The sequence below is a fragment of the Gambusia affinis genome, linkage group LG20 (assembly GCF_019740435.1).
Source record: "Gambusia affinis linkage group LG20, SWU_Gaff_1.0, whole genome shotgun sequence".
Taxonomy (NCBI): domain Eukaryota; kingdom Metazoa; phylum Chordata; class Actinopteri; order Cyprinodontiformes; family Poeciliidae; genus Gambusia; species Gambusia affinis.
In genome coordinates, this window is record NC_057887.1 from 12,761,314 (window position 1) to 12,789,163 (window position 27,850).

The 27,850-nt window shown below is 37.5% G+C and overlaps 3 protein-coding genes across 8 annotated transcripts in view; all 3 read left to right on the forward strand.

Annotated features, from left to right (window-relative positions):
* The window catches only part of kif19 (kinesin family member 19), a 36,591-nt gene extending 32,215 nt beyond the window's left edge, over positions 1 to 4,376 (forward strand). The window contains exons 14-20 of one of the 2 annotated variants that reach the window (XM_044101797.1): positions 266 to 390; positions 487 to 650; positions 744 to 843; positions 1,264 to 1,387; positions 2,294 to 2,682; positions 3,088 to 3,259; positions 3,342 to 4,376. In XM_044101797.1, coding sequence (XP_043957732.1) covers positions 266 to 390; positions 487 to 650; positions 744 to 843; positions 1,264 to 1,387; positions 2,294 to 2,682; positions 3,088 to 3,259; positions 3,342 to 3,469 — 1,202 coding nt within the window. In that variant the 3' untranslated portion in view covers positions 3,470 to 4,376. The remainder of the gene's footprint in view (positions 1 to 265; positions 391 to 486; positions 651 to 743; positions 844 to 1,263; positions 1,388 to 2,293; positions 2,683 to 3,087; positions 3,260 to 3,341) is intronic. The other variant, XM_044101798.1, reaches the window with a different exon arrangement.
* A 612-nt stretch (positions 4,377 to 4,988) lies between these two features.
* On the forward strand, positions 4,989 to 10,165 carry si:ch73-127m5.2 (uncharacterized protein LOC561202 homolog). 2 transcript variants are annotated; one of them, XM_044101799.1, is made up of 5 exons: positions 4,989 to 5,114; positions 6,145 to 6,788; positions 6,935 to 7,135; positions 7,514 to 7,643; positions 7,725 to 10,165. In XM_044101799.1, exons 2-5 carry the CDS (start codon positions 6,392 to 6,394, stop codon positions 8,194 to 8,196), a joined length of 1,200 nt encoding a protein of 399 aa, XP_043957734.1. In that variant the 5' UTR covers positions 4,989 to 5,114; positions 6,145 to 6,391; the 3' UTR covers positions 8,197 to 10,165. The 2 variants fall into 2 exon arrangements, with proteins under 2 accessions (XP_043957734.1, XP_043957735.1); XM_044101800.1 differs by lacking the exon at positions 4,989 to 5,114 and having other exon boundaries at positions 5,145 to 6,788.
* Positions 10,166 to 10,494: 329 nt separating this feature from the next.
* si:dkey-21e13.3 (uncharacterized protein LOC100150043 homolog) lies at positions 10,495 to 27,539 on the forward strand. Of its 4 annotated transcripts, none has more exons than XM_044101804.1 (6): positions 10,495 to 10,975; positions 13,323 to 13,430; positions 14,008 to 14,130; positions 14,243 to 14,368; positions 14,786 to 14,932; positions 27,324 to 27,539. In XM_044101804.1, the coding sequence occupies exons 1-6, from the start codon at positions 10,882 to 10,884 to the stop codon at positions 27,374 to 27,376; spliced, it is 651 nt and encodes a 216-aa protein (XP_043957739.1). In that variant the 5' UTR covers positions 10,495 to 10,881; the 3' UTR covers positions 27,377 to 27,539. The 4 variants fall into 4 exon arrangements, with proteins under 4 accessions (XP_043957739.1, XP_043957738.1, XP_043957736.1 ...); XM_044101803.1 differs by lacking the exon at positions 27,324 to 27,539 and adding an exon at positions 15,028 to 16,014; XM_044101801.1 differs by lacking the exon at positions 27,324 to 27,539 and having other exon boundaries at positions 14,786 to 16,513.
* The last annotated feature ends 311 nt before the right edge of the window (positions 27,540 to 27,850 follow it).

Below are 27,850 nucleotides of genomic sequence, written 5' to 3' on the forward strand. Positions count from 1 at the left end.
CTAGTAATCAAATTTTCATCTCAGGCCAGAGAATAATCTTGATTTCTCAAAACACATTCTCTTCACGCTGCACCATTCAAAGATATTTCATAAAACTATTAGTTGTTAAAGATTTGTTTTCAGCACTCACCAATCAGTTTCTCTTACTCATCCATGCTGAGTGCGTACATATGACTAAAAAAGAAGAGAGAAATGCCTGTACATATAACTAGTTTATGGGTGTGGCAATAGCACCCATGTACATGTGTCCCTCTGCGTGTTTCAGAGAACAGCCTGCTTGTACCACCGCACCTCCAGGAACTATATGAGATGTACATGAGGGAGCTGGATGAGAGGAAGCTGGAGAGAGCTGTAGCCTTGGACAAGGTGACCACCAGACAAACCATCAAGGTGACAGTCATGTCGAATCAATTAGTCAAGATGCTTAGACATGAATTAAACTGACAGGGCAAATTTTGAAGGTGTTTTCTGTATTCTTATTTGCAGGAAGGATCTTTACCAAAGATCTCTCTGCCAGGTCAAGGTCGTGATTACACACAGGATATAGATTCTGACCAGGAGAGCTTAGGCAACATGTTTACAGAGAACAGACGAGGTCAAGCCAGAATGCGCAGACACACCTTACCACCAATTCTCCCTGAAGCTGAGCCGTAAGAAGAGATCATTTTCTTATTCCTTGCTCATAACATGCACTTAAAAGTGCATTTACTCATCGACTTTATTTTATATTTTCTCTGCTTCAGGGACAGGGTGTTTAAAAGCAGTCCTCATGCCAAGCAGATAAAGAACTCGGTTGTTATGACCCCTCCTCCGATACACATAAATGGGAAAGGCAACAGAGAGGTAAGGACAATTCAAAATGAGAAAGTTTAATATTGTATCAATTTTTAGAAACATTAAGAGTTCCTAAGAAAATTAATTTACTGAAATAAACACTTAAAATATTTCCGTCTTTGTGTATTACATCTACATCATGTGCGAGTTTAACATCAGAAATTGACTTCGGTACATTCTAAAACATGAATGCAGTCTGACCAGTTCTTTTCCTTTTAAACAGCACCACCCTCTGTTTCATTTAGGCTCTCACAAATTTTTACCTCTCTTAGATTTTCTTTTTGTTTTCAAATCTTATGAAGAAACATTGGATCTCCAGAGTAAAAATGTACTACAAGATTTGATTTTGGAAAGACACTAATATTGTGATATAATATACTGGAGTGAATGTTTGGTCGCAATGAGTCCCTCTGATCCTCATGTCTGCAGCTGCAGCCTCTGGCTCCTGAAAGCTTCACAAGCTATAGCCATCTCAGCCACAGCATCAGCAGCCAACTGGACTCATCACCCGAGAGCAGCGAAGCTGGGGGTGATATGACCATTTCTCAAAATGGTAAGATCCTTCTTCAGATGTGCTATTCATTATGGACTTGTTAATACCTGCAGAGAAGCTTTTTGTTTGTTTTCATTAAAGTACTTCCAGCGATTATTCTGTGGGAAACACAGCATGAAACATTTATCCCAACAATCCCTCAAATGTCCAGCTGTTCTGTTCTTAGATAACAGCGTGGGGAGACAAATTAGAAACATGAGTCACGTCATTTATTTTAGTGTCCCAGACAGCAAACAAATGTCTTCACATCACATGCACAACATATAAATAGAAGGTGGAAATTATGAATGCAACACAAACCTACTTAACCATCTGTCTTCAGAAATTAACAAATGGACAAGAGTCTACTTTTCTTTATTTTAAACTTAGTTTGAATTCAGCTGTTTTGGGAAGACCTCAGAGGTTTGGTAGAGAACATTAGAGGACAAACAGCATCATGAAGACCTAGGAACAATTTGAAGGCTGAGCAGGAGAAAAACTTCAAATATTAATACATTAGGTAGCTAGTAGTTGGGGATTTCACAGAAATGATGAGAAGAAAGCTTCCATTAAACATATGAAAGGAAGTTCTCTGGTCACCAAAATAACACATTTTGTCTTGGATATTAAATGATGTGGGTGATGGAAACTCACATCCTGAAGACACCATAAAAAACCAGGTGAGGTTGTGGTGATTCTTTTTCTCTGTATTTATGGATTTCTCTGTGTTGCTCTGTCATAGAGATAAGTTAGTGCATCACTATGTCCTCAGTGTTTGGAAATTTCTTTGCTAAGATACAGAAATTAGCCTCCCTGGCACAAATTATATTTTAGATCTTAAACCAAAGCCAAGCAGAAGATGTTTCATATGAATTATTCCGACTTTTATCCCTCACCTAAAATATTTATTTTATCATGTCTACACAGAACGACAGCAGATCCTTAAAGGGGTTCAAAACATTGTGGTAAAAGCAGCCCGTCGACGTTCCAAAGCCCTGGAGGTGGATGTCCTTCGGTTACCTGCTGCCCCCTCTCCTCTAGACCACAAAAAGCAGAAAAGAAACCTCTCTTTAATCGAGGGGCCCCCTAGAGGTCTACCCTTGCGGCGCGGCAGGCAGCCAAGCCCTGAACTGAGACACGCCACCTCTGATGATAACCTGTCCAGCAGCACAGGGGAGGGACCAGGCCTGCATGTGACCTGGACACGTCCTCGCAACCACCATGCTACCAACAAGAACCAAACACCTCGCGAGGTGGACTTTGAGGCCCGCCGCAAGAAAAGACGCTCAAGATCTTTTGAGGTCACTGGTCAAGCAGTAAGTCCTTGTAATTTGTTATTAAATGTTGTGAAGTGTTAAATATTTTGAAGGTCTTCGTCCACCTTTGTCTCAAATCATTTTGGCCAACATCATAGCCGTCCTACTGCAGGACGGCTATGAATTTGAAATCATAGCCAACTACAAGTGGCTATGATTTTGGCCACTTGAAATTCTCATGAAGTGCAAGCAACTCTCTCAAAACTCACTTCTTGGACTGTCACATTTAAAACTTAGTGAAATACCTAAATGATACAACTGTAAACCAAAAACCAGTCATCAGTTCTTCAACAGCTTTGACAGTTCTTGTCACATGGTACCTTGTTTGGCGGAGAGAACCATCGATGCTCTCGTATCTAATTTGACGCTTCAGTCCTAACATTTTGTCACTTCTCTCTCATGCAGCTGCCTCAGACCAAAGCCATCAAAGCTCAGAGGTTTCGGCCTCTGGACAGCACATCGGACCCTCATCTTCATATTAACACCCAACCCCAGGCTCCTATGGTGCGTCCACAGTACAGAGGGGTCCCTCCTATCGCCAAAGTCAGGCCTCACCACAGCAATCACACACATACAGGTGAGCAGTTATCTTTGTTAGTGGATACAAAGTGACATTCTTTATGGTTCAATCTCTTTATTTTATTCATTTGTCTCCATAGGAACAAATGCTGAGTCCTCCACTGCAAGCATTAATAACCTGAAGAGAGGACCCCAGCTCCGGCAGCCTCACCCTCTTCTCTATGTCACCACCACAGGCACCGGGGCCCAGCGCACTCGCAGACACTGAGCCCAACACTAGCACTCACAGCCACACCAGCTGAGCCTGAAACTCAGAGTTAGGGACTAGATGAAAAACTACGACAGAAATGGACAAACAGTAAGCAGACTAGGGCTGGATGTCTTAACACAGGTGCTGTCTTTTATGTGCACCATGTATGAGGCCACTCTAAGATCCGCTTACCTGAAGACACCACAGATTTGTATATTTACAGTGCCCATTCTGTCCTGTGCAGTGTCTTCACTTTAGTCTGCTGCTGTACTGAATATCTTATGCTTTGGTGAAGTTGCGAAGATGTGAAGCTCACTGTGAACGCAACTCAGTTGTTTCTTGTGACGGTTTCTGTTCATATATATATATATATATATATATATATATATATGTGTGTGTGTGTGTGTGTATTTTCGGTCTTTGTTATGAAAACCTTAAAAAAACAAATCTAAGACACTCTAAGCTCAGCTTAAGGATGTAAATATAGTCTGACTTCATGTATCAAAACAATGCAGAGAAAATTCTCACATACATCCTAATGTCAGTGTTCTATTACACTGAGCTATGCTCTACTGGTAAAAATGTATTCATTATTTTTTGTTCTTGTCAGACTGAAGCACTGATATTTGTGGAGGAAAACTAAATGTGTGCATTTTGTGGGTTCTATGTCCTTTCCCCACACCTGAAGTCTCTGCCTTTTTAAACCAAATATTTCCTTATTGAATATCATGTTTGTGTAAATGCATACCCTGGCATCACAAGATGTTTTGTTTTCCAGATTACGTAGTTGGTTCAGCTTTTAATTAACTGTTTAACAAATGCCTTTTTCTTTTACAATATTGACAGTTTTCATATTTGTTCCTTTCTATTTTTTTTTTTGTACATTTTTTTATTTGTACCTAAATAAAATTGACTGAATTGTGTACTTTTGATCTACTGCCTGTTGACTTATTTGATATTTTATAGGAATGATGGAAATATGAGTTTTGACATTTAACAATTTTGGAAGACCAGATGATTATGTCACATAGTGACATAGGCAGACCTATGAACCTGGTCACATTTCAGAAAAATAAGAATTAAATTGTGTACATTTGTATATCTCACTGCTTTGTTCTAAAATGTCCACTTGATGGCGGAGTGGCATTGTTAGAGGAAAAGCATTTAATTTTAAGGCTTTCACGCCGATGCATTTTAACTTTAAATTTCTGTCCGATGCCTCATTTGGTATGTTGTTGGAAATATGTATCCCTGTAACAACAGAAACAAAATACACACACGAAATGAAATTGAAAGCAATATTAGTCTACAACAAATATTCAATGTTTAAGACTGATAGGTTTTATAAAAAATGAGAAAGGCAGATTTAGTTTTCAAAATTACTCCAAAATATAAAATTTTTGTCTGTCTAAAAGTGCATTTTAGAATTACCGCCTGGTCGCATCTACCAACGTTTTTCTTGTCCAATAAAAAACGCTTACAGATTGATCGATCGGTCAGTTGACCAATCAGAGCTTAGATTCCCGTCTCCAACGATAGTGCACGTATGGCTGATTTGCAACCCGCTGAAGCAACAGTGGAGAAGAAGAGAAAATGTCGCTGACTTCAACTCGGACCGTTCTAGGATCAGTGGCCTCTTAGGAAAAAAACAGACACCAGTTCGGTGAGTAGCGCCATCGTCATCAGTCACAACTTAAATTAGGATGCATGCGTATCTGGAAGTCAACACGGACAGCAATTTTCTCTGCTGATTTAGGTCATTTTGCTTGGACGTTTGACAGGGACCGAAACTGACGAGAACAGCAACAGTAGCGGCTGGCAGCCATGATGGCTGTTTGGAACATTGGACGCGGCGGTTTTATTGAAATTTGCGGAGTGGTTACCTTAAAGTTTACAGCGTTGCTGCATAGTTAGCACGGCTAAATCATTAAATTATGGTTTACTTAAACGCTAAACAGTTTTATAAAACAATTAAGCTACCTTTAAACGCGGGATTATACGCCTCTATGGTTTTTAATAGTTTGATATTTTTAAGTTTAATTCACGTTTAAAAAAAATCTATGAGCATTTGTAGAGAACTTCATTCTTAAGTTCAAAACTACAGTTTTCGCCCGTTTTTGTTTGTTCGGTCTGTTCATTTAGGAGCTGAGCTCTAATATAATCGGCATGCACTGATAGTCCCTCTTTATTTGTCGTGACGCTTCGCCTGTAGCTCTGTAGTTTCACGTGTAGTAATGAAATAAAAATAGAGAAATTGCCACAAACTAAGTTATTAAGTATGTCATATAAATTAGGTGGATTTGTAATGTTTTTCCATTTTGAGACAGATATTTCCTTCTTTATCACATGCTTATCACATGTTTTGATTAGCAAACTACAATGTATACCTGGTTTATGCATTTACAAATATTATTGTTGTGAAGACATTTAAGTCTACATTATAAATCAATACATATCTGTGAAAGGGGATGTTTACAGACAGTCCATCCTGTTAGACTGAGCATGAGCTATTATACAAAGAACAATTGGCAAAAATGTTGTTTCTAGATGTGCAAAGCTGGTAGAGAGATGTAATGTGCTCAGTGCTTTTTCCAGTCATTATTTTTATCTAAACATTTGCTTCAGATTTGCACAATCCACTCCTGAGTCCAAATAATCAACAATCTCTAATCAGGTTTTATTTTCTCTTTCAGAATAAATCTTCTGCTGTGACGTCAGGAGTAGTTCCAAGTATCAATACAAATAATACATATTGTAAATGAGAGGTATTTTCTTGATTAAAAACAAAAAGAACTGTTCCCCCTTTTTTCTTTAGCTATTGTTATCAGTATTAAAACTGTAGTAAGATTATGTATCCAGGACTTCAAGATAAACCTGAGCTAGTACTTATACCCTCATATTTTACTCCTTCTGTTTGAAAAGACAGATTTTTGTGAAAATATGGACCCTGCTTCCAGGATGGTGGGTCTGGATCCCCAAGCAAACATGGTTTTCACAGTTGTAAAGCCAGTTATGAGCATCTTTCAGGTATCCCCAGAGCAGGGCAGCAACATATCTCAAAGTGGCTTGGGCATGCAAAGTTTATCTGAAAATCCATTAGTCCTCCCTCAGCAGGCACAAGGTCAGGCTCAGTTAGATCAGAACCATTTGGAAATGCACAGCACTCAGCCTCATGTTCAGCCACAGATGCAGGCTACTACCCAGCACCAAGGGGAAGAAGTCCCCCAACACCAGGAGGTGTCAGCAAACTCAAGCACAAACTCTGAGTCTAATGCCGAGATGCCCTTTGCAGAAGTGTCTTCTCTCCTGGATCCCAACATGAAAGGATCCAAAGCTCGTAAGTGACCATCAGTGAAAATTTTGGTCTGCCTTCTCTTTGCTAAGTTTATTCAGGATTTATGTATGCAGTTTGCATAAATTCGGTTTTCAAATCCCCAACCCTGCTGTGCTGATTTGTCTCATTTTGTTTGACTTCATCCTCAGGGAAATATCTAATCTCATATGATGAAATTAAAAGACGTCTGCAGGCCCCAGAGAAAATGTCCCTGCGGTCTCTGGCAGCATACACTCGGGTCAGCAGAGGCCCAGCCAGCAAGAAAACACTTCTGGAGTCACTGACTGCCCTTGGCCTCTTGCCCAGCACAACCACTGCAGTATCCTCCTCCTTCTCAAAGCTCACTGAAGGTGACAGATGTGCTTTTAATAAAGAGCAGCGTATGCAAACTAAGGACATGTTGCAAATCTAAAAAAAGAAGTGTTCAGAGATGCTCTATGTCCAGTCTGAGTGAGCTGGAGCAATTTTGCAAAGATTTAGGGGCAAAAACTCCAGTCTCTGGACGTAAAAAACTAGTGAAGACATACTTCAAAATACGTGAAACTGTTTCTGTAGTTAAAGACGATTTTATTCTGTGTTGATCCAGGAAAGCTGAATACAAATGCACACCTGGCAATCGTTACATAAAGTTTCAGTTATAGAGATTGAAGTCTGTGGTTATAATGTGACACGTGAAAAAGGTTATTTGACAAGTTGGATGTTAAAATAACTTTTTGTTTAATTTTCAGGTGACACCAGAGCTCTGTGTGAAGATTTGAAAGATTTTTGCCATGATTACATTGACTGCAGTAACATGGCTAAACAACTCATCCCTCAGATGAACACGGTTCAACACTGGTCCAAAATTATTGAAACGAAGTATGAATGTGCTTACGATTAATCAAAATTAGCGTGATTATGAGAGTCATGTCAGTGTAATACTTCGCCTCTTTCCCACAGGAACCATCTTGAGGACATGAGAAAATGTTTCAAGGACCCAGTAAACAGCGGCGCATTTGACAACGTCACTCATGGCCTCGGTCTTGGAATGTTGGACGTTGCATTAGACATGATCGTCATGGTAATCGATCAGCAGATCCGCATCCTGTCTGGTGCAGCAGCGTCAGACCCCGTTGACTCGGGTCTGCCGTCTCATCGCATTCGCAGGCGCCAACGCAAACTGCGTTCGTCCGACAACGAGAGATCTCGCAATATTTGCGGGGGGATGAAGGAGCAGGGGAAGATCGTTTTAAAAAGCAAGGGACGAGCCAGAGACAGGAAAAAGATAAGGGTGGAGTCAGGAGACTCTGTAGCTGTTGTGTCCCACGCGGAGCAGAGCAAGCCGGATAATGTTCAGAATAATGTCCTCACCCTGGTCTCTGTGGGTTATGAAACGGTCTCTAGTGGTATGAATGCAGCTGGAACTGTTTGACGCCTGCTAAAATCGCCAATTCACACAGCGAATCTAGGACAAAACACCAGCTAGACTCAGCCACTTAAACTCCAATGAAGAAAACAAGTGCTCAGTCACACCCTGATGCATCTTTTACTGTTTTCAGACACTTAAACTCTTCAAAAACCAGATGACATATTGAGGCTTCTAGACATTGCTCTCATTTTTCTCAACTTTCTCCATGGCTATATTTTGCTTATTGGTAGAATATCTGAAAATCACTGGAGAGTAGATTGATTTTGATATGGTAGGATTAGTTAGTTTGCAGTGGTTGAGTGAAAAGCATAGATATACAGGTGTGTCATTAATCGCTGGAAAGTTAATTTATTTCATCATATTCATTCAAAAATAGACACTTATGTAAAACTCTTACACGCAGTGACGCATTTCAAACATTTATTTCGGTTATTTTTCATGATGATTGAAAACCAAAATTATTTTTGTTGGACAATTAGAACATTGCCTTGGAAAACAAGGTTTCAAAGGCTTTGTTTTGTGTCTGCCATGCAAGCGTCGAGTGAGATACGTTTTTCTATGATTTTGTAGGCCTTAACATAACTTTTATGTATTGAAAATCTTTTTTTTTTCCGCTCTCTTAATTCTGAGAGACTAAATTTTATAGTTTCATTGCGTGAAAGCCACAATGTTTGTGATATTTACGTAAATGCGTACTTAAAGTCCACCTGAAATAAATGAACTCGTCATTGAACTTCCTCAAATGCATTTGTGTCGCAGCATTAAATGTTAGTAAAAAGTTACATGATTAATTAATCTCATGAGAGATGAGTGGAAAGCTGCGTATTAGTAACAAGGTACATAGTAGCTTTGTCAAAGAAGGTAATGAGTGGCTGAACCAGTCACTCATTGGCTTTGTGTACCATTAATGAGATTTTCCTCTTAGACTTTGATTGTATGAATGTTTGTAGGGAAGCATTGTTCAGGCTGTTACTGACCAATACTGACTTATGATTTCTGAGGTTGGAGCTGCTGATTTTGTTTTATTATTATTATTAGTTTTTTGTTGTTTTTTTTTATAAAAACTTTCACTAGTATAAATTCACCTAATTTGTTTTCATTCAACAATTGTACATACTAAACACTGATTATGAAATAACTAAAAATGGTCCAAAGGTTATTAAAAGATACATTTTGAATCTGAAAGAAACTAAACAAGTTGCCGCTTATCCCTACTTATTCATTCAGGCATTGACCTTTAACCTTTACCTGACTTTTACTAGCATGCTGTTAGTTAATGCATTTAGAGATTAAAAAATTGGCATTTAATAAAAAAGGAATTGTATCTGAACAGCTGATCACTGGTCAGAGCCAATCACGGGCTTTTATTTTTATGTTTTTTCACCTTATTCGCCTGATTGACCAGTTAATCCACTAAAGTTTTGTTTGGGATAGAAATGAATTTGTTTAGTCTCAGTTAAAACAAGGTTGGTGACTCTTATTCTTCACCTGTCATTTCCTCTGGATACTGTGCAAAACTCTGGGAAGGCTGGTTGTAATAGCACATATTTCGTTTTTGATTATTCAGGTATACAAAGAGTGTACAGAAGAAGAAGTAGTCACTCTTTCACAGTTCTGTAAATAATCCAAAGATTCAAACCATGCAATGTAGGATTTGGAAAAACCTACTATAGTTGTATGATTGGTTGTCTTGGTTTAACTGTGTTTACATAGTAACATATTATTTAAAGCCAGTAAGCCAATTTCAGAGAAGTCAAATGTGAATTATTTTCTCTTTGGTGAGTTTAAGTGAGTAAAATTTTTCTTTTATGTTATGATTTCAGTACAAATCATCTGAATGTGTGCTGACTTGAAAATTGTCAGAGATAAGATTTATATGTTTGCTCTACATCTTTATTATCTAGATTATTAGTTTCTCTGTGTTATATATAATTTTTCAGCTTTGAATAAAAATAAACAATTTTATTTGGTACCATGTTTTTTATCTTAACTTGGAGAGTTTTGAGAGGAGGGCTTAGTTTAGTTAGTTTACGCTTGTACTTGAACATTGGGAACCTTTGGACTTTTACTATTTTCCAGGTATAGATAAATGCGGAAAAATGTTTTCACTTTTTTTCCTATCCCATTGTGTAAAAGATTGAACCATCTGATGATGAATTAGAGAAAGAGGTCAAGGGGATATTACACTCAAGCAGTTTAAAGACTACTAATCTGGAAGTGTTCCACCTAACAATCCACCTGTGTAGAAAAACATGCCAGATCCCCGTCTGTTCTTGTTGTTTTGGCTCAAATGTTCTAGAAGCACGAAAGGCATTATGTGAGATTGTGGGGCGGTAGGAATAAACTCGGCAGAGTCAGCCAAGTGCTAATACCTTAACAGTGCACAGAGGCTGCATGAGAGCGCAGGTTTAGTGAGGATTTGCTCTGTATTAATCCTGACAGGGAACAGAGAGCCAACTGGAGCGTGCAGGGAGGAGGCAGAGCAGGCACACAAAAAAAGCCATTTGGGCTGGAAAACGCTGGAAGAAAGTATGGCGTGTACCTGTGAGATAAAAGTTAAGCTTAGGTTCTTGTGAGTACCCTCAAGCAATTACTCCAAGGGATATTGGTAGAAGGAAACTCAGTCACAATATGCCAGTCTGAGAAAGTTTCACCACCAGAACTTCAGAGACGGCAGGACGGAGTAACATGGGGCACCCTAATGTGCCACTTTCCTATAAACAAGCTCGGGCTCACAGGAATAAGCACATATCCAACCGGCTGCAACCTTACACACCAAACGGTGAGTGGAACACTGTTTGAATGCAATGTTTTTATTACGTGCACCTCGCTGCATGTTGAGTCTTGATGTTAGCTCCGACTTGTATATGTCTGATATACTCTGTAATATGACTTTATAATGTGCCTCACATGAACACAACTGGACATTTTAATCTGACTACTAGGCGAGCATGAGGTGTGTTTAAAATAACAGCGGTGTGGAGTTCACTGAGTGAGGTCATCCATTATGTGTAGTTGTCTAAAATGGCTTTTCGAAAATGGAAACTGAAATCAACGGAGTGTGGAATAAGACAGAATATTTTCACCCTGATGTTTTGAAGAATAGTCTCAGTAAATAATCAGCTACAGAATAGAGAAAGATGGAGGATGGTCACAGTTAGAAAAGAGCTGTGTGAAGCCAAGCATTTCAGAAAAGGGTTCTGCAAAGTCCCATTGTTGAAAAAAAAAACCATAATGAGGCGAAGTGTCAACGATTTAACATGGAACACTGTGCTGAGAACAAATCAGGCAACATTTTATGAAGTGACAAAAATGTGGTTGCTCTTTTTGGATAGGGGCTGCACACAGTTTGTCAGATGATCCCAAACATTAACCTCAAAGTATTCTAGTTCAGGGTGTTTCTCATACTTGTGTCAGCGCTGTGTATTGCACACCAGAGATCATGGATCAGTTTGGATACATAAAAATACCTAAAGTGGTCATGTTTTCTAACACTTAAGACAAAATGTCATTGAAATGAGCTTGAGACAAAACCCCTAAACACCAGTGTGCAAGCTTCATGTTGGTTCCTATCCAGTAAAATCTCCAGACCTTAGAAAACACATGGGAAGGCATCAGATATGCCAAGATCAACAAAACAAGAAATCCAGAGGACTTGGGGAATGTAGTCCAGTAGTCCTGGGCTGGAATACCGGTTCACAGGCATTGGAAGTTGGTCAACTTCATGCAAAACAAAGGCGAAGTAAACCTCAAAACTATTAGTTATCTGTTTCACAGGAAACGCAATACCTTTGTCAATATTTGAGTTCATGAAAGAGAATTGATACTTCTATTTTAACAACTCAATGTAATTTCCCTCACTTTTGTGATTATTTTGTTTTTTTGTTTTGCCATTAAATAGAAAGCGGAGAGTCTCTATTGCATCTGCACGTTTTGCACACAGCTGTGTAAATGCTATTATACCTTCAGATTTAAAATAATTTAATGTTTTATTAAATCAAGTCATCCTGAGTAATTCACACGGAGCTCACTATATAGGAAACTAAGAAATAAGTTTTTCTCTGTTTTTGCCAATAGTACAGCAACAATGATAGAAATGTAAAGTGTTTGGCTTGCCAGATTTTTATGTCTGCATTTCTGAGATGTAGGAGCTTTTAGCCCAATCTTTGCATTTCTGGAACAGACCACATTTTGGTCTACAAACAGGTGAACGAATTTCTGTTCTAATGCAGTATCTTGCAGATCATTGCATGTGGGGTCACAATTTTAGCCATGAAAAATGTCACTCACACAGCTAAATAACCAAACGTTCTTTTTCTTGAAGAGAAATACCATTTTAAATGCAGCTGATGCCAGTAGGGTTCCTCTTGTGTAAACTTTGGCCTCCCAGGATTAGCAGAAGCAAAGTGAGGCAGGAAAGCAGTGAAAACATGGGCCTTCTCATGGTTACAGTTTGGTTTAAAATTAAGCACTGCAAGCTCTTTATTTTCTATCGATCGGTTACATTCCCATTAATGCTTCAAATCTGAAATCTGACATCTGGTTTTATTAATCTCAGGACATGAGTTCAGTTAAGTTAGAATGAAAAATGTGATCATTTCCGTTTTGATGCATTTAATGAACAGAAAAGCAAATCCTAGATAATTAATTCTTTGTGCTTTCAAACATAAAAAAAAAAACAAGACAAATTTTGCTAACTTGACATATTGTTACTGTTTGAGCCTTAAAAGCTATATATAATGTTGTAAAAGTCAGACTGGCTAATAGTTGTCAGGCTAAACTGGGGATCTCTGCTTTTTAGCTGCATTTTGGCTGTTTGCTGTTTAACGCTCTGGGTTCAGGCCTGTCAGTTTAGATGGATGGCCCTGTCCTGGTAATCATATTCAAGCTTTTGAATTTAATGCTACAAAATCTGAAAAGTTTTAAGGGTTATAGATGCCTTTGCAAGTGTTTAAAAGTATTATTCTAAACCAATTTAGACAGCTATGGTGTTTTGTCCTATATGTGTCACAATGAGGACCTTGATAGTTTAAATGATTGCTTCCACTCAACTTACTTTTTTGTTGTTATTATTATTTGTAGATCATTTGCATGAGTTCTAATTTCTGTATTACACACTGTCTCTGCAGATAATTTGAACAATGCACTGGGTGCAATCAGAGTTCTAGGTGTGGAGCTGATTGAAGATGAACTCAAACCTCATTTGATCACAGTGCTGGCAAACATTAGGGAGAAAAGTAAGTGGAGATTTTAGAGATTGCATCAGACAAGTAGATAGTAATTGTAATTGTAATGTGTTTTATTTTATATTTTAATTTTTTTTTTTTTTAGGGGATGCAAAATGCAGACTCCTCCAATGCATTTAGTTTTAAATATATTACTCATTCTAAGAGCAAAGCAGAATATCCTGGCAAATAAATCTAGCTGCCATGGAAAGAGTAAAACCCAGTCCAAAACAACGCTGGTTACTAATAAAGAGTGACAGCGTTTGAGCGGATCAGTTCAGGTCAGATTCTGGTCTGTAGGTGAAGTTAAGCTGTATTCATGTCTTGCAGTTTGAGGGCAGCAGGTTGCAGAGACCATATTATTGTAGTTCTCAGAGTTAGAGACTTAATTCAAGTCAATGTCGTTTAAAGATTAGAAGAATACAGCAACCAGAGATCAATTTGTGTTCTGTTTTTTTGTTTTTTTAAAAAAACATTAAGTTATAATTTTTTTTTAATTCTTTTTTTCAGAATTGATTCAACCATGTTGATTAGCTGAATCATTGACATGGATGTTATGGAATTGAATGCATTTTTTGTGTGTGTCCAGAGAAAGGCGCTGCTGAGCAGGTTGTGATCAGCGGGATTCTGCCAATCCTGGCTCTATCTCTGAGAAGCAGAGGGCCTCTAACTTTGTTGACTGCAAAACTGGTGGCTGAGCTTGCCAAAGAATGTAGGTTACTCACACAGATATTGACACTTTTTATTATTTATTACTGAACTTTGTTGCTCCAGCGTTGAAGCTTTACAACAAGTCTGTTTACTGAGGCTTCTTGTTTCCTCAGCTGTGGTCCGTAAAGGTTTTGGGGATGCAGGTTTGGTTACAGCCCTGCTGTCAGTTCTGACCAGCACAAATGAAGAGCTGCTCATTTATGCAGCAAGAGCCATCTCACGCATGTCTTATGACAACTGTAAGTCAAGTGAAATAATAAAATAACCTACAATTATGAGGTTATAATTTTATATCAGTGTTTTGTGAATGCAAGAGACCATTTCTACCAATATTGAGTAGATCAAGCTTTTGATCAAGCTGTTATCAAAATACAGTGTGTATAATTTGTCATGAATTCAAATGTTACATTTCAGTTATAGCACATTTTAACCTAATTCAGCCAGTAAAAGTGAATGCCAAAAGACAGAAACAGAAATGTTTATAGGAAAAGGTGAATCTGCACATGCAGAACATCCATCCATCCATACATACTTACATACATACATACATACATACATACATACATACATACATACTTGCATTCATCTGCAGTTTTTTGTTGTTATGTTGAATTAATGGGAATTGTGATTTTTGTTATTTTTTTTGTCATTCTAAGCTAAGCAGCAAGAATTGTTGCTACGCCGAGGTTCGGTGCCACGCCTTGTTGCCATCTTGCTCCGTTTCCCTGATAAGGAGGCTCTGGAGGAGGTGTGCCTCATGGCTCTCTGTAACCTCAGCGGCATGGCAGTAGCAGAGGAGGCAGGTATGATCTGGGAAAGAGGAGTTCCTGTCAGGCCTGGGGAGTGTGTGTTTCATGGCGTTTCTCCTCACACCTGTGGCTTCGCCTCTTCTGTGAAGCTGATTCGGGTCTTGCAGTGGGGACCCAGCCAGTACATGGTCAGCATCGAGGACTTCCAGCGCTGCTCCTCCTCCTTCTGGAATCTTCATGGGAACAAACGTGCCGTGCACTGGTTCCCATTCTTCAACTTGGGCAGCTGTTCAAATATGTTTAAGGTGATCAAGTTTTCAACCAGGAACATTCCTCGGACAAAGAGTCTGAAGACTCGTGTGTTCCATACTTTCTTGTAATAACTTACAAATATGGTGGCCTTACAAATTGGACTATAAAACACAGAAGTCTCCATCCATCTATTCTACCCTGGATGAGTCACCGCTGAGAGCAGCACCAAACCTATGTTGACTGTCACACTGTTTGACAAAAAAAAAAGTAACTTCATTACTAAACATGGAAGGTGGGAACAACATTTTGTAAAAGCAAAACAAAAAAAACAACAACAAAAAAACAGTGGGAGTGATGTGTTCTGTATGTTAACAAGGAGCACCCACATTTTGGTGTTTGTGTGAATTGTTTTTATAAACTAAACTAGCTGGGACTTTAGACTTATTTCAACATAACAATTTATAACATTTCCAGTTAAAACAACAGGGTTATGTTTGGACTCCATAAACCTGGACACTGCTGAAGTGCAGTATCCCTTTTCTTATAGGTTTTAATTCATTGTTGCTCTTATAAGATTCAGTGTTGGTTCTTGTCAATGAGGCAACAAAAAATAATTTAAATTCTGCATCGCAAGGAAAATAATACAAATAATCAGTTCCACACATCTCTGGCAAATGAATGTTTAAGCACCTCGAGTAAATGATTCTTACGGAGATTGCGGTTTTCTAAAAGTAGCTAGTTACTTCTAATAGTCTGACTTATCAACGTCCACGCACATCTGCATTAATGAAATGACATCTTCTTTATGTATTTCATATTTTGAAAAGAAACAGGAAGTCCTGGATTACTAATTCAAAGCTATAAAGTCATGTAAGCAAAGAAAATGCCTCAGTTTCTGTATTTGGAAATGTTAAGAGTGCCTGTAACTGTGGCAAAAAATGTATTTTTAAAGAGTAATTTTTATATGCAATTTTTGTTTCTTTTCAAATGCATTTCACTTAAGCAATGCCATGTTTTGCATTGTTCAGTTAACTATTTTGTGCATTTTCCACAGGTCTGAATAGCTAAGGATGGTACAGTAACAGTGTATTTAAAAATAGTGCTAAGATTATGTCCATGTTACTAATTTGCTTAAAATATGTAACATCTGCATAGCAATGTTCTGCTTGTTTATGATCTATTTTTACCTGTACTTGTAACAGTATAATAGATAGATAGATAGATAGATAGATAGATAGATAGATAGATAGATAGATAGATAGATAGATAGATAGATAGATAGATAGATAGATAGATAGATCTATATATAGGCAGCTCTGGAAAAAAATAAGACCACTGCATTTGAAAACCTCATTGTTATTCCACCAAATATTGATTTCTGAACACTTCCTGAGTAAAAAAAAAAAGTAGTATTGTTGTTTCTAAATAAATATGAACTTGTTTTCTTTGCATTATTTGAAAATTCTGCTTATTTTTTGTTATTTTGATCATTTCTCATTTTCTGAAAATAAATACAACATTTTTGCTTGGAATTTCTGAGACATGTTGTCAGTAGTTCATAGAATGAAAGAAAAATTTTCATTTTACCCAAACATATACCTATATAGAGTTAAATCAGAGTAACTGATCATTTTAAGTGGTCTCTTAATTTTTCCAGAGCTGTATAGGGATTTGTCAATGTTTCAAGTTTCTTGGGACTAGGTTGTGTATTAAAATTGACCACTAGATGGCACACATGAACTGGAAATTGACGCGATAGAAAGTCTATTTGCATCTGTGCATATAACTTTGACGATTTACCAATGATAGACAGCATGTCTAATACAACATCCAATACTTAACTGGTTCCGTTTAAACATAAGAAATTTTGTGATAAATAGTAAATCCCTTTACAAAATAAATGTCTCAAGTTCAAATTGCAAGCTTTAGCTTTTCAAATCTCTCCCACTTGCCTTCATCTAATTACATCCCTTATTGGTTTCATTCCGCCTCAGGCGTCCAAACACAGGGATGCGTCCTATAATCAATCCCAACTTTATTACTCCGGGAACCAGTTAAATATTTGATGTCAGATCAAATGAAAATGTGGAATTATTTACAGGTAGATAGGTCTATGTGCTGTTTAAACACAGCTGGTCCTTGTTGTGCCTCATTTTAGAAAACAAACCACCATTATCAACGGAGAAAATGAGGACTTTCAAAAAATATGCTGAAGACAAGTACATTAATATTTTATACTAGAATTTTACAAAACTTTGAAGCCTTCAAAGAACACGTGGATTTTTTTCTGACATTACATTACAAAAAATGACCTTTATATTGACTTAAGAAGTCAATTAGTAAACATAAAGACAATTTTTTGCCAACTTTGGTAAACTCTTCTGCCACTGATTGGTTGTTTCTAGATAGCACTGGAAGAAGGCATAGGAAACAGATGATGTCACTATTTTCTGTTGAAAATAGTGACATCAATAACGGTCCTTTGCCTGAAAAACCAAGTTGTCAGGCAGCTTTGCCCAGCAGCGGACAGAAGACATTTTGGAAAGTGTTCCCTGAATCAGAACCTCGCATTGACCTAAATTTCTTCGCTGAACATATCAAAGGGCAAGATGTTTCAGTTCCAGCAAAACACGGTGAAAAGGTAGCTTCCTTGGAAAAGCAGTGTTATTCCAAGGACACTGTGATTTTGACAAGTCAAGCACAGTGTACATGTCAGGCCAAATCTAAGGAACCTGAATTGGGAAGTATCGAACTACAGCAATACTTAATAAGACAGCTTGATGAGATGTTCGACATAAATCGTAAACTAAGTGCTAAACTCAAATACCAGAAAGATCTGTCGAGAAAAGTACTCTCAGAGCAAAGACAAAACAGGAAGTCAATGGGGTGGGGCCACATGTGGGTTGAGTGATTGGTGGGAATTGAAAATAGAGCTACTGTTGTTAATTGGACATTTTAGATAATATTAAAAAGGCAGGACATCGTTACTCATGTTCATACATGATGTCGAACAAAAGAGTCTTTTAGAGGTCTAACCTATACAAATTGGAAAAAATTTAGAAAACTCTATCTATCTATCTATCTATCTATCTATCTATCTATCTATCTATCTATCTATCTATCTATCTATCTATCTATCTATCTATCTATCTATCTATCTATCTATCTATCTATCTATCTATCTATCTATCTATCTATCTATCTATCTATATATATCTATATATATATCTATATATATATCTATATATATATCTATATATATATCTATATATATATATATATATATATATATATATATATATATATATGTATATATATATATAAAAATAAAGATAGATATTGACATATAGCTGTAGATATGTAGACATGAACATATCTATCTATATATTTATATAGATATATGTTTATATCTATATATATCTATAGATAGATAGATAGATAGATAGATAGATAGATAGATAGATAGATAGATAGATAGATAGATAGATAGATAGATAGATAGATAGATAGATAGATAGATAGAAATCCTAATAAATCAGACAAATATGTGAGACAGTATGAGAAGTATGAAGGTTTTGTGTTTCTGTCTAAATGAGTCGGACTCCTTGATGCATAGATTAAAAAGATTTTTGTTGCCCTTAACCTGGCACAAACACATGACCTACCAGACACTCAGAGTGTTTAATCAGTGGCTCCACATCTAATCTAATGCAGGAAGCATGCATATATTATGTTTAATATTAAACCTATTAATAATGCATGACATAGTTTGTAGTCTATACCCTCAAACCCACAAAACATGGCTGGAGAGTGTTTTATTGCTTGTCTTTGCAAATGAGTCATTTAAACTTTAATCCCTTTGTTTTGAGCAACTCCGCATTATTGCATTATAATCTCATTTAGCCTCTAATTACAACTTTTGTCACTTTGATACTGTAGCCTTAGCTACTCCTAACTTACAGGACTCTTTAGGAAAAGATATCGGTTCTATTGAAAATCAATACAAAAACAAAATGTAAATGTAGTTACCGTAGTAGTTCCATGTAAGGCCTTTGCAGACATGCATCAAAGTAAATCATCACAGAACATGTTGCAGAGGCCTACATTTTTAACTAAATGAGGCCATCATTTTGATGCATTCTTGCTCAAGGCTTGTTTTCAAAATAACAGTTGATTGTCAAACCTTGTAGCAAGCCTAAGTGTCACTTATGGGCCTCTGTGACAGGTCATAGACATCTTAGAGGTTCAGAATTAGAGTAAACAAATCAGTTCCTCTATCAAGTACAAGTGAAATTTTAGACAGAAGTTCCAAGACACAACTGCTCGTGTTTTGCAACTTATCGAGGACAGTTGTGCCCCAGAGAGCTTCTGAGAAGAGTCCTAACCTTTGAGGGAACCGTGATGTCAACAATCAGCCACATAACGCCACTGAGCAAGCATTTTTATCCAACACATATCATTGATGGAACTCGTAAGTTATTTTTTTTGTTACCACACTACTGACAGAATACGTCAACTATTTTTTTTTCTATTAAATTTGTTATGATCCTTCGGTTTTTGAGTTTTGGGTGTAATATCCCAATTTTCATGTCTATAAACATTCCTGCATTCCATGTCTTGCTATCCTGTGACTGCCAATGTAAGTTTTTCTTGATAAACCCAGTAATAGTCTACTATTACTTCCTCAAATAGAGACAAGTACTGATTTTGAAAGGAAGGCTTTCTGGGCATTTAATAATAAGAAGTCATAAAAGGAGGTTAAGAATTAGTTTCAAAGTCAGATCATCAACAATTACAATTTTCACATCATTAGCCTGGGAGACGCTCGATGTTCATGGAGCCAAATTAAATGAAACATGTAAATATCTGCAGGAGGCTAGAGTTGTTGATAGCTTGACATGGACATGTGCTGTCTTTGACTTGTCTTTATATGAGAAATAAATATGGGCTTGCAAGAACTTTTGGCATGACAAGCAATTATTTAAATCCACATGCTACTCAAGAAATTGGAATATTATGGAAGATGAAAAAGAAAAAAGGGAAGTAGCATATTCAATAAATCCATTCCACGCAATGGCCACCAAAGGCCTTTGCTAACGAAGCTGGCTTTTCACAGAATAAAGCCCCTATGGAGTTTTGTCAAGAAGAAGACAAGAGCCACAGAGCCAACAATGCAGACAAGGATTAGGGTTAGTTTGGTAATTTGCAAAGATAATGATAAACAAAATGTAAAAACTATTTTCTCTCATGTTCCATACAAGCAAAACATCAGATTGTGTTTGCAAGCAGCTGGGCTTCTTGTTTGGATCTGATCAGACCAGCATGCTTATTTCCTATGATTGCTTATTTTCTGTTAAAATTCTATTTTAAGAATAATTTCTTTTATCTTATACTGCTTTCTGTTTGTTCTTAAATTGATCTTTTCATAGCTCTTTCATTTTTGAAATTCATCTTAAAAATAAATTTTAAATATTTAACTAATAAAATATAGAAAGTTTTTATAGCCAGGTGGTAATACTATATAACTGTGTATACAAATCTAAAGTGGCACTAACAGTCTGGAGTTAAATTGTATAACAAATCATCACCCTACAATGGGATTTTTAAGGTCAGTTTGTATTTTCCTTTGTTTCAAAATATCTTGTTCTTAACTTAACTAGTTGTTAGTTCTCTCCTAGTTCTTGAAAACCTAAATTTTCTATTGACTTGTTTCACAGTTGCTGTAGTGTTCTCGTCACAATTTTGGTTTGAATCTTAATCTTTCTTATGATGGATTGTGTGGCTGGTCTGTTTGTATTGCGCTTTATTGTTTTCCACTTTGCATTTTCAGTCATTTCTTGAATTTCCTCAGTTCAGTCTCAGTTCCTTGTCTTCCCTCACAGCTGCACCCAGTTTCTAGTCAGCCACCTGTTTATTGTTCCATGATCAATCCTCCAGCTAATATTACTCTCTCTGACTCTATTAGACCATACTGTTGTAATCCAGGATGTCTCTATGTGGTCCTTATGAATATACTCCTGGCCTTTAATTTTATTTTTTATTGTTATTTTTATTGAGGAAATTATTTGCCTTTCCTCAATTAAAAATATGCATTTGGATCCTGTTCTTCATGGTGTTGTAATAGTGTTCTTTGTTTTAATTAATGTTGTAAAACCCAACATTTGCACACATGTTCTAACACTTTAAAAATGTTGTTTCTGCTATCTATTCTGGCGTAACGCGTTTGAAAGTAATTTGATTACATGTTTAAGATTTCGAATTAATAGTTTAGGACTTGGAGAACAGACTTGTGTCCTGTAAAAGAGTGACTTGCAATAATTCACACTTGTTGCCCTACCATGACATGATACAAAATGTCAATGCAAGCGATTGAAAGCCAGACAAAAAAAAAAAAAAAAAAAAAATTAACAAAGGTTGAGCACAATGTCCTTTTTAAAATACTATTCTATTTCTGGACCCAGATCACAAGTGAACGCAGCACAGATGTAGCTCACTCTTACTGCTCTGAGCGACAGAATAAGGCTAGTACTGGAACAGGCAATAACAATCAGGACCAAATGCTCAGGCTGTGCTTCAGGCATGTGGTTGTGCATGCTTATGCTTGTGTGTGCAGTGGTGGGGTCGGAGAGTGGGGACGCCATCTGTCCTAGTGTATTACGTCCATCACAGGAGGGCCTTTCCACAAAGCACACCTCCCCTTTAATGTTGTGACATAAAAACTATGTAAGGCAGAACAGGTCAGGGCAAATTGTTTTTTTTTTTTATACTTTATGTTAAATGGCTGTTTTGAGAAAATGGAACATATTGGCATTTCCAGCAGGGGTAGAGGGGAGGGGCGAGACGGAGAGGGGGTGGAAGGAAGGGCAGAGTAGTGGTGCGCTGAAATGACACAGCAGATGGCTGATTGGAGATTATCACTGTGGGAGGAAACACCAGGAAGTCAATTAGAGGAGGGGACAGCGGTACGCAGATGGTCAGAGCACCAATCAAAACTCTTCTTACCTTATCTCTCAGTTTTAAATGTGAAAGAGACTGAGTGTGAAAGCAAGAGACAACACACCCATATTATCAGGTTTTGAAAGTTTCCATTGAGAGGTTTTGGGTCACAAAGCCCATTAACTGTGACTGGAATTTTTCTCATGCCCTAATATTTTGTAAGTGTCCCAACCTGTTGAGCAATGCTTTCAGTCAGCAATAAGATGCAGACTTTATAAGCTGCTTGGAGAGGTAAGTGTGACTCACTTCCCTGGGAAATTATATTTCATATACCAGAGCTGTCCAGAATATACCATGGTATGCAACATAAAATATAGGACACATATTTAAGACAACTGATAGGTATTTTCTTAACTTACATACTTGCTAGATCTAAAAGAAAAATCCTATCAGCAAATGTCAGGAATGACTTTGCAGGACTCTTATTATGAGCAAGAATGTGGCACCAGTGGAAGGTTTTGGTTTGGGTGGTCATCTTTTATGACTTATTGGAAGTTGAAATGCCAGGAAGGAGATGATCAAAACATTGCAAAAGTACTTTGCAAAAAGTTCACAAATTTCCTAAAATCTATTGCTGGACAACACTGGACCAGAGATACTTTCTATGGAAATAAAAAATGAGAAAGTACACATCTTATTACAAAGAAGAGACGGCGCTAAGTACAAGAAAGTGGGCCAGGAGTACTTTCATGGGAGAAAAGCAAATAAAAGAAGACTACATAAATGTGATGGCAGTAATAGCTCTGTTACTGGCTTTATCTCGGAAATAGACAGCTGAACAGAGAAGTACCAACCAATGAGAGCTTTCTATAGCGGCAAAAATGAAATAAAGGCAGGAATACCTCCATCAATCACCCAGAGAACTAAGAAGATATACTGGGCCAATGTCTTCTATGGGAAAGGCAAAATACTAAGTTAGATGGTTATTGGCATAACTGGCTGTTATTGACCCCCATAGAGGTATGAAACACAACCAGCACAGAAACATGTACTACATTTTATAGAAAAGAAAAACTTAGTACACAAATTTAATGGTTGCAATAGCGCCACCTGGAAAAAGAGACAAATGAACATAGTAACAGAATATGGGAGTACTTTTTTTATGGAAGAAAAACAAACTTTGTGCTTTGTATAAACTAAGAAAACATTTTAAACGATCAAAGTTTGCTCATTTGTGTTAAAATTTGCATTTTTTTTTTTCATTTTAATACAAAGACAAAGCAAAAAAGGAACACATAATAGGGCTAGCCTAATGCATCTCACTTCTGCTCTTTGTCCTGGATTACCGAGAAGAGGCAAACCCTCAGAGTGTAAACCACGTTTGACCCCTAGAGAAGCACTTGGCCTAGCACCGGGATGATTGACTGCTCTGTTACTGAGGATATGCAAATGAATTCAGATTTCCACAGAGCAAGGTGCAGATTTAGCTGGGGATAAGTCTCAACCTTGTAGCCAGACACTGCACTAGTTTTGGAACACTGCAATAATAAGGCAATTAATGGTGGAAATAAATAGGATTGACAATCAGCATACAAAATCTATATTTTGGCCTCACTTTTATGTGGGATCAGTTTTGCCTTGAAAATCAACAGATGTATTTAATCCTGGTCTCTATGTGGATAGTTTAACCTTGACAGTTAAACAAAACCATCAAGATAATAGCACTTTGACTGAGTTTGGCTAGCTGGTAATAACTGTTTAAAACAACACTTGCATTTGGAGTTGCAGTGCATCTTGTTGGGAGCATGGCTTGCTGTAATAGCAACGAGAAATGCTTTTTGTAATCAGTAAAATAGAGGTGCTCATTCCTTTGGCTGCCAGTCTGCAACAAGAGATGTCAAAGGTTTTACACAAGTACTAGAAGTGTGCTGTAGACCAATACAAAAAGACTGTAGATATAAGAGGAGGCATGTGAAGATGTTTTTTTACCTGTACTTTTTGAAGCAAGTAATAGCCATCATCTCCTTTTGACAGAAAAAGCCAAATTCTTTGACCAAATTACCATACATCTTATCTTACATGTTGACCAATGAGTTAGTAAACTCCATGATTAGTTTTAAGTCTTCCACATTAACATAATGCCATTGCTGGTACGTGTCAGTAAATCAGAATCGAGTAAATAACTGTCATTTTTTTTCTGTAAATCACTTAAAATGTGAAACTACTAGCTTTGTTATACACAGTGAAATTTCAAGCATTTGTTTCTGTTATCCTGGATGATTTATGGCCTACAGCTAATGAAAAAACTAAATTCAGGTTCTCTGAAATTTTTGAATATTACACATGACTAAGAAAATCTTATGTTGATTTTTGAAATGGAGAAGTTAAGTCATGGCTCATATTAAACAATATGGGGAAGACTGAAATGAAAGGTGTCAAGCAGACCGTCACTCACACCCTTTCCAAGGAGAACAAACCAGGCTCAGAATCCAAGTGGTTTAAAATCCAGAGTGAAGTTTCCAGAGTCACTGATGATTTGGGGAGTCTCATCATCTGCTGGTGTAACTCAACTGTTTCTAACCAGCCCCAAAGGCAGCACAATCATTTCAACGTTTTAACTCTGGATATGAGTTTTGTATTTTCAGTTGAATTACTGAAATAAATTGCCTTTTTAAATCTCATTTTTTGCTATTCACCTGTAATACAGCGCTGGCAATAATATTCCTTCACTCCACACTTGACAAAGTTTGCTTAATTCATTAAGCAATTCATTTGCAGGCATGAGTTTCTGTGCAACTTCCAAAGATACTAAACTTAATGTGTGTGTAGTTGAGATCAAGGTTATAAGAAGGAAGTGTCTCAATTATGAGCAAACGATGAACATTGTTGAAGCTCATTTTCACTCATTTAAAAAGTGTCATGCTTTGAAACAGAAGTATAGATCTCAGAAACTTGTGACCTCTTTATGATGATAGCTGCTTTGTGCCACTTTGTGTAAATGCTCACAAGAGTTATTGTCGTACATCCTCTTTCTGCAGAATGGGACAGGTTGAGGCTTGACTGATTGAAGCACTGCTCTTCAAACCTAATTAAGATACTTGCTGATTACTTACTTTGCTGATTAGGATGTTCATTATGTCCCTGGGTGAGAGCTTTCACACTGACTGCAGACCATCGCTGATGTTGTTGAGCAGCATCGCACGGACGAAAAGCTTAATGAAGCATCGTGGAGCACAATTTATGTGTTTCATCCATCCTGAAAAACATTGTCAACAAGTATAGTTGCCTGCTGATTTCCACAAAAAAAAACCCAACACATTCACTACTCGAGTGTACAAGTTATTTTATTAAATTTTTTTACTGCTGTCCCCATTTCCCATATCTACCCAGCCTGAAAGACAAAGCTGCCAGGATTCCCTTCTCCTCCTCTTTCTCCTCTTCTGTTTTTCACCCTCGTCTCGCCTGATCTGTCACCGAGTGTCTCCGAGCCATCACTCTGTCTGACAGACAGTCTCCAAGTCGTCAGTCACTCCGCTGCCTCTCCGCAGCCATCGTTGCTGGCCGACGGGGATGCCCCTCTGAAACAGAGCCGTCAAGCTGCAAATGAAGAGCAGCCCCTCGTTGCCAAATTTAGGAGAACACCTTGTGTAGGATTAAAAATCAGCTCTTATCAAGTGCTCATTAGCAGAGCCAAGTTTTCTAAAGTGAAGTTAAAAACTCAGAATGTGGTTAGACCTATAATAGTTAGAACATATTTATCTACTTTCGAAATAAAATATATGACCAAAGAAATTATCTTCTAAGGCAGGGGTGTCAAACTCCAGTCCTCAAGGGCTGGTGTCCTACACCTTTTAGATGTGCCTCTGTTGCACCACACCTAAATAGAATATTTAGGTCATTAGCAAGGCTTTGGAGAACTGATCCACACCAGGAGGAGGTAATCAAGCCATTTCATTCCAAAGTTTTGTACCTGTGGCACATCTAAAAACTGCAGGACATCGGCCCCTGAGGACTGGACTTTGACACCTGTGTTCTAAGGAGTTGTGATTTTTTATTTTCCATTTGCATCCTCTAAAAAAATGTATACTTCCTTTAGATTGCTTATTTTTTATTTTATTGAAAATATGCCAAACTTTGTACTGCCAATGTTTGAGTGAGCAGTAAAGAATACAGTGTAACATCCACTGATGCCAAAGCAGCACCTCTCCTCTCCCAGGAACCATTCTGGCTTTATCTCAACGATGATCCTTCCTGCTATTACCCCGACCCGTACAACGTTTTGACAAAAATGATTTTGTTAAACTAATGATCAAGCTTCTAAATATAGAGATACCACACTAAATTTATTTCTCTGCTAAACATCGACAAATTGCCCCTTCTATCTCATTTTAAGCAAAATTATCTCTTGTGTCTATTATCCTGTCTGTCTCTGAGAAGGATAACTATAGTTCTCCCAGTTATCTTTTTATCACACAGCCATTATGCTGCCTTTGGTTCAGTTGAGCCATTATCCTCCCACCAATTTGTTTCCCACTGGTGATCCCAGACGAATGCCTTGATTTCCTGATTTTTTATTTTTATTTTTTCAAAACCAGTAAATTGCTTCATGTCAAAATCTTTTTCTGAGGTCAAAATTTCACTAAACATTGAAAGAGATTTACTTTGGTAAGCCCTTTAAGCTGGAATACAACAGCTTTTTCTGTCTTTCCATGTGTGATGGCATGTCTAAAAATTAGTTTTGTCACTTCTATGAAGTATGATGCTCCGTGTTGGACTGCATCTACATGGCTGTAGGTCTATGGAGAGATTATCTGTCTGGCAGTTGGACGGTTGTGGCTTCAATTCCAGGTTTTCCCTCAATGTGCTGAGGTAGTGCACAGAAAACTTAATCCCAATGCAGGAATCGTAAATATAGGTCTGTGAAAGATTGAGACTTTCAGTCTAAAAGTACAAGCTGCTGAACTTGCCAGAAAATAAGTGCTTTGTAAAAATGAGAAAGATAAGGACAACATGGATGACTTAGGAGAGAATACCAAATATCACACAATCAACTACTTGCCAGTTTGTGGTTTACATTTACTTAAAGGAATAAGCCGGTACTACAGTTGTCACTAATGAGTTTTACATTTTTCTTTTGCTGATGAAACAAACTTTGATGCGCTTTCTTTAAATGTATGTCTTTCACTTGTTCATTTTAGTTTAATTTACCGTGGCACTTCCATTTTCAAGATTTCAGCTGTCATGTTTGTGTCCCTAGGCTACAACCTGGTGACGTTTTACAGCTTTGGTTCTGCCTCCTCATCCCTCTGAGGCTCCTTGGATTTAGATCGAGGAAGTCCAACAGAGATGTGGCGCTGTAAATGTATTTCCCTCATCGAAGCGTGACAGATGGCTGTATGACACTTGAAAAACAGAACAGTTACAAGGGAGCCGCACATCTGTACACATCTCGGCATTTGTCAGTGTGCTTGTAAACAAACAGGGAGCTGTTCTCTGTAAAGATACACCCAGCAGAGCTATCATAGTTAATAATGTGTCAGTGGAGATTGATGGTCAGCAAAAGGGATCAAGCAGTCACTGACTTGTTGCATTACAATGTGGTTTTAAACGTAAAGAAAAAAAAAATCCACTTTCTTTTCTGTAACCTTTCTGATATTTCTTCCTCCCATTCTTATCAGAACCGTGCATGTCTGTTCTGAGCATGAAGTACTAAACTTTCCAAATTAAAAATAGAAAAGAAAAAGCGTTCTTTCTTTTGGACTTTTGCGCTTTGTTTTTCTCTCT